Consider the following 7,443-nt stretch of genomic DNA (forward strand, 5'->3'; position numbering starts at 1 on the left):
GAGAGATGATATTAATTTATCACAAATTTAATTTTATCTCCGATGTTGCCTTCTTAATTAGTAACTTATTATGCAATGAGAAAAACAACGTCGTAGTTCATGTTTATTAATGCTACGATAATCACCAAGGCTAAGTATGATCCATATTGGGAGAAAAGGAAAGGGAAATGCTAAGTGTACAAAGAATCTTTGACTAAATACTTGACTCGATGAGTCACACGGTTAAAAGAACGGTCCAGATCATACTCAAACTTTGAAAAACTTTGAAAATCTTTTATCTTGTAGTGAAAATGAGTCATTAAGTATTTTTGTCATTATAGCACTCCTTAAAAGGAAAAGAAAAACAATCTTTTTGCCCCATTTTGCCATAAAAAGAATCTCACATAAGTATTTTTCTATAAGGAAAAAGAACTACTTAGGCGTTGGAGTTTAGATTTCTCCTATAGTAATTAGCCGATTTGTAGAAGCAACACAAGGCCAAAAAAATTTGAATTTTTTTCTTATCAAGTATCAACTAAGGTATTTGATATATTCTATATTTGATCAAATGAATCTTGTAAAATAGTTTTGATAGTTTACGATGATAGACTATATATTTATTTGCAATGGCATAATTCTCTCTTAGGTTTATCACTACAGTCGTGGTTATACAATGGATGACAAGCCAATGATACACCGTCTCCCTATGGAGCTTATTGCTAATATTTTTTCGAGACTACCTGCCGATGATTTGACGAGGAATAAGATTGTTTGTAAGAAGTGGGAACTTTGTATTAAAGATCCTTATATGATAAAGACACACTTCGAACGATCGAAAGGGAGATCAGGATACCTTATCAGAGCAAATAATAGGCACATGCACATGAAGAATTGGCCTAAATCTTTTTACCCATTATGTTATCTCCCAGACAAAGAGGATACAAGTAACGTCGTTGAAGTTTTCAAACGGGACCATATACATCCTACTGACTACTCGGTAATGGATTCTTGCAATGGCATTATCTTTATGGCCCAATTTAATGACCTAAACATAATGACAATATGTAATCCAGCAACCAAAGAGCTTTACGCTCTCCCGAATCCGGAACCATTCGCCAAATCATTTGAATTATCTCTTGCATATGATTCAACCAACAAGAGATATAAAGTGTTTAGGCTTGCTTTCAATTCCTTGATACCTGATTACATGTGTATACTTGAGGTCTTGATCATAGGGCAAGATAGGACTTGGAGAGTAAAAGAACTAGTCCCTTATATTCCGAATCAAACCAAGCTTGTTAAGGCCGGTGGCACTATAAACTGGTTGTTAGGGCCAAGTGATCAACTTACTCATGTACTCTCAATCAACATAATCACTGAAGAGTACATAACTCATGTCTTGCCTATCTGTGTGAATGTGGGAGATCCTTATACTCCATACTTGATTGAATTGAATGGGAGTTTGGCAGTGTGCATGATGAACAAAGTTGAGATGCAAGTGTATGCACTTCAGATACTCACCAACAACGAGTCGACTTGGGTAAGAAAATATCATTTTGGAATGCCCAATTGGGTAACAAAGGCTCCAATCCCAATGAAGGTACACGCTACGAGCGTAAGGGATAACGAAATTTTACTATCAAGAGGAAGAAACAAATTGGTCTTCTTTAACTTGGAAACACAGGCTTCAAGGCCTATTCCAACCTCTAAGATAGGAAACTGGACGAACCTACATGTGATAGATCATTTCGATACGCTCGTTCAATGTGAGTATAAATTTATTGGTCCATACCTATATATACAAGTTATTCTGATTTATATACTTAATCATTACAATTAACTATATATTACCTCTTTTTATCTCTTAATTTGTAGTGAAACAACTCTTCTGAGGTTTGGCAGACAACATTCTCAAGTGGTAGCTGGCTGGAGAAAATGAAGATCCTCATTTTAGTAGTAATAACAATATAATTCAGTTCTATAAAGTAATTAGTTGTAATGTTGTTTTCTTTTCTACCTGAGCTTTAGCTCTTGGTGCTCTAGTACTCTGATGTTAATTGTTTTGAATCCTATTGAGGGTTTCATTAAAAAAAAAAGAAGTTATATTACTACTATTTTCATGTTCTGGCAAGACCTTCTCTCGATTAAACAGACACGGCTCATTTCTCTTTTTTTTTTTCTTCGAATTGTAATATTCAAACTCTGGTCTCTAGTGAAGAGACTTACAAGTTACCACTCATCTAGAGTGAGCTCCACAACATGGCTTAGGTTAAGTACAAAGTGGGAGACATCAACATCACAAGACTTATTAAACAAAGTAAGATCCCAAAGATTTCGTTCCTCTCTTGATAAATTATTAGAAAGACCAAATTTTAAGTCTACTAGTTACTACCTGCATTTATAAGATCTAACTCTTCAAAAAAGAACAAGCTATTCTTCTTAATAGATCACTTAAAAGATGCTGTCACATTTATATTTGGTAGATTTCGTCTTTAGACAAAGTAATAACAATCATCATAATGAATCTGTACGTACTAGCTCCATATGGGTATTATAGTTTTTCCTTAAAAAAAATATAAGTATTATATAGTGGCGTGACTAAGAATTTGGGGGTCCGATGTGAAATTGTAAGGAGCTCTTTCTCCAAAAATGTAAAATTGAAGTGTAAAATTATATTTTATTTTTTACACATAATGCAACTAACAAAAGTCCAAAATGATTCGATTAGAGAGCTTTTTTTCATCTTAAATATATCTAATAACCATCTTCAATGTATATTCTTTGCTCTAAGTATATATTTATGAGTCAAGTTGTACACAATGACATCTTCCATGAAAAGAATTGAAAGTTACTTATAAATCATTGTTTTAGAAAATAACAGATAATCGATCTCTATGTGCTCCTACGGTATCAGAAAATAAGTCAAATTTGATAATAGTGATCCTCAGGTCTCTAAGTAACTAAGTAAGTAAGAAAGCGATAATGCAAAAATCTAAAACATACTCAATTTATTGAGAGATTTTTGGCAGAAATCTAATTAATTAACTAGTAGAACCTCGAAGGGATAGTCTTAAAAAAAATCATAGATTAAGATTATCTAGCAGTAACGCAAATTGATTAGCTATCATACTCGTATTTGGTTAAGAAGTGAAATCATGTTATGCACCCATGACTACCTACATATCATTCATGATATTAGGTCATGATATTACCCAGCTCACCACCTTTTATCGGATTCATGCATCATATATTTGCGCGATGCCTACAATGAATTAGGGATAGAGCTCTAAATTATCTACTTTTGTTTTCCTTGATAAAGAATCAATGTAGTTGCTATTTACATTTTATCAAGGAAAACAGTTTTTCTTAGTACACCAGTTGCCCCAAAAGTAAATATTTGTCAAGGGAAAAAAATATAACAAGATCTGACATTACATGTGAGTTTAGTCCAATAGTCAATGAACAATGTCTTTTTGATCCACTGAAAAAAGAGGACCTCAAATCTTAGTTTAATGGCCAATTTTATTAAAATTGATTTTGTCTACTCAATTTTTATTTTGTGTAGACAAACTTAATTTGATTCTTTCAAACAACTCTGAGTGATATTATCATATTTCAATCTGTAAAGAATAAAACTATCAATTCAAGATAGTTTTGAAAATAAAAAAAAGGATAAAATGATACTATCAATTCAAGCATCAAAGAAGATTAAATTATGTTTTATTTTCAAATGATATTATCATATTTCAATCGTGATGAACAGACCTAACTCCGGCGAAGTTTTCCTTCGCCGGAGTTTAGAGAGAGAGAGGTGAGAGATTTTCAAAAAAAAAAAATATTTTTTTTTTTTAGAGAGAGAGAGAAAAAAAAAGAAAAAGTTTGAAGGTCGCCGGCCGGAAATTTGGCCGGCCGGCGACCCTGCCGGTGAAGACGATGATGTGGCTGGTTTTAACGAGGTGGCAGAGAGAGAAAACATGTTGGAGGAGAGAGAAAAGAAATGGAAGAGAGAGAGTAACGGTGTTATAACGGAAGGGGGCCATATGGGTATTTCTTGTAAAGTAGGGGGCCAGGCGGGAAGCTGGTCACAAAGTAGGGGTCCATTAGGGAAATAACCCAAAACAATTTTGATCAAATCACACATCGCAGTATACTAGGCCTTCGGCCTTCCTATTCTTTAAGACGTTTATCTACAAGATTCACAATATGATGAGGAAGGCATTTCTACCTGTGGAAAAGCTTATATGATCAAGACACACTTTGAACGATCGAAAGAGAAACCAGGATACCTAATAAAAGCAAACAACAACCATTTTCGTATGAAGAGATTGGCTCAAACTGTTTACCCTCTTTATTTCCTCCCAAACAAACAAAAGCCTGAGAATGTGATAGAGAATCTTGACCAACACTATTTCAAGCCTCGTGAATATTCAGTTATCGATTCGTGTAATGGGTTTATTTGTATGACAAACTTTTGTAATCAAAACATCATCAAAATCTGCAATCCAGCTATGAAAACATTCTACCGTATTCCAAAGCCAGTAACCGTAACTATAGATGTGGCGTTCGGTTATGATTCAACCAACATGACATACAAACTTTTTCGGCTTTCCACAACAATGAATGACTTCAACTGTAGACTTGAACTATTGACTATAGGGGTGGATTCTGTTAAAAACTGTAATTTGTAATTTCTAAGTGTGTTAGAAAAATCTAGAGGGGAGTAAATGAGTTGTGGTGGTCTTCAAGATAGATGGCTCTAGATAAGTTTAGACTAGAGATAAGCTTAGACTATGACTTGTAAGTTCCAATGTGGAAGTCTCTAATGTGCTAAATCCTCTACTATAAATAGAGGTGTTTTGTAATGTTGTTGATTAAGCAAAAAACAAGTTAGAAAAATCAGAAAAAAAATTAAGTTATCTAGCAATCAAATATCTTTCTCAAGTTATATAAATTCATAATCTTCCTTAGCACCCAACAAATTTGGTATCAGAGCCAGGTTATCCCCTTTATCTATTTCAATCTCATAAAGAAATGACAACACCATCTTCAAATTCCACCTAATTCCATACCAATTTTTGATGGAGAACACTATGATTATTGGAGCATTCAAATGAGGACAATTTATGTATCACAAGATTTATGGGAATTAGTTGATGAAGGTTATGAAGAAGAAGGCAAAACAATAGCTCAATTGAAAGAGTTAATTAAAAAGGACGCAAAAGCATTGCAATACATCCAACAAGGGGTTAGTAAATCGATCTTTCATAGAATTATGGGTGCAACTAAAGCTAAAATTGCATGGGATATTTTGAAAAAGGAATTTCAAGGTTCCTGATGCAGGGAGATTTTCATGAGATATTCCAAGTATCTTGGATATCTTAAAATCTAGTTATTTTAGTAGTATAATATTTTTGTTCGTACAAAATTATTATTTTTAGCAGTTTTATATTTTTTAGTAAATCTTTTAGGGTTTTAGATTATAGTATTTTATTTATTTTGAAGTTGTTATTAGAATTTGATTAGGTTTAGGAAAGTAGTATTTTATTTATTAGAAATTGTTATTTGAGTTTGATTAGGTTAAGGAAATCCTAAGTCTATATAAAGGGGGATCTAAGAGTTGTTTTATTCATTCAAGTTTATCAATAAAGTTCAGCTTTTTAGTATTAAATCTTCTTAGTTTTGGTTCTATAGTCTTTAGACAAAGATCAAAGACTTTTTCTGGGTTCTATAAGGTTTAGACGGAGTTCTAATTCTTTTCTGGAATTTTCCGCTGCGTCAGTTGGAATTTTCCGGAATTTTCCGCCGCGTCACTCTGCTCCTAAGAATTAATTCATTCCGACCTTTGGGGACTGTCCCCGGTGACATCTCCCTCTGGTCATCGTTATATTTTGATATTAGTGGATGATTAAAGTAGATTCACATGGATTTACTTTTTGAAAACAAATTGGGAAACCAATCAAAATAATCCAATTTGGTGGTGGTTAATTCGTTAACACTGATTTCTCTAATTTCTTGTTCAAAATGGAATACATCATCGAAGGTCTTGTCCTCACACTCCTCAACAGAATGGGGTAGCCGAAAGAAAACTTAGACACTTAGTTGAAACTGCTCTATGTCTTCTTCATCAAGCTATTTTTCCTCATAGCTTCTGGTTTGAGGCGTTTCAAACTGCGGTTTATACTCTTAATCGGATTCCCACTTTAGTTCTTAATGGTCTATCTCCCTTTGAGAAATTTTTTCACACTCGTCCTCACTATAGTGATCTTAGAACTTTTGGATGTAGATGTTTTCCATTACTAATTCCTTATCGAAATTCCAAATTCGATTCTAGATCAAAACCATGTATCTTTCTTGGATACAGTCCTAACCACAAGGGTTACAAATGTCTGGATCCATCGTCTTCTAGAGTTTGAATGTCTCGCCATGTCTTATTCAATGAAGAAATTTTTCCATTTTTGTCTCATATGTCTTCGTCTTCTTCATCTGAGATTCAAAACCCTAATCCCTCTTTTACCTCATTGAGTTGGACGGTCTCCACCACTTGTATTTCCACCTATCCATATATTCCTCATTCCATTGGTCCTACTCAGAAAGCGTCTTCTGTCCTACTACCACCCGTCCCTCCTTGTACAATTGGAAATCAGTCTGCAACGCGTATTCACCACGCGCCTTCTGTTACTCTACCATCTGTCTCCACTCTTCCAACTGTCGTACTCAGACCTCTCCTGTGCAAAACTCGTCTCCACCTCTTGCTCGTACTGGTCCCATACCCTCCACGTTACCTTTATAGAACGACACATTTGCTCCCACCACTCTCACATTTGTCCTCTCTACTGACCATCTGTTTGCTTCTTCTAATCCACCTCTTTGTCCTTCCAGTTTACCAATTCCTCCATTAATAGAGACACTAGCTTCTTCAACCATCAATTCTGAACATGTCATTCCTTCTCCACCCTATCCACCAAAATCAAACACTTCTATTCACCCTATGATTACTAGAACTCGTGATGGCACACGAAAACCAAAGGTCCTTCTTACTAAAAACATGCTTTGTTTCTATATTTGATGAACCAACTACCTTCTCTCAAGCATCTAAACATGCACATTGGCAACAGGCGATGGCTGAGGAAGTTGCTGCTCTTCGCAAGAACAACACATGGACTTTATTTCCCCCTCCATCTAATAGTAACATAGTCGACTGTAAATGGATATTCAAAGTTAAACAAAAAGCCGATTGGTCTTTTCAGAGGGACAAAGCTCACTTGGTGGCTCGAGGTTACTCACTGCAACATGGAATCGATTACGATGAGACCTTCAGTCCAGTGGTAACACCAGCTACAATTAGATCTATAATTTCTTTAGCCATCATAGGTAAATGGTGTTCTTAAGCAACTCGATGTGAAAAATGCGTTTTTAAATGGTGATCTTCAAGAGTTGGTGTTTATGAGTCAACCAAAGAGATTT

The 7,443-nt window shown here is 34.8% G+C and overlaps 1 protein-coding gene across 1 annotated transcript; it reads left to right on the forward strand.

The window, feature by feature from the left end:
- Positions 1 to 652: 652 nt before the first annotated feature.
- On the forward strand, positions 653 to 2,068 carry LOC147555786 (F-box/LRR-repeat/kelch-repeat protein At2g27520-like). Its single transcript, XM_086658532.1, has 2 exons — positions 653 to 1,745; positions 1,855 to 2,068. Exons 1-2 carry the CDS (start codon positions 653 to 655, stop codon positions 1,869 to 1,871), a joined length of 1,110 nt encoding a protein of 369 aa, XP_086514658.1. The 3' UTR covers positions 1,872 to 2,068.
- Positions 2,069 to 7,443: the final 5,375 nt, after the last annotated feature.

Source organism: Eschscholzia californica, unplaced genomic scaffold (assembly GCF_041429995.1).
Source record: "Eschscholzia californica isolate CP2 unplaced genomic scaffold, dmEscCali1.0.p SCAF_2, whole genome shotgun sequence".
NCBI lineage: Eukaryota > Viridiplantae > Streptophyta > Magnoliopsida > Ranunculales > Papaveraceae > Eschscholzia > Eschscholzia californica.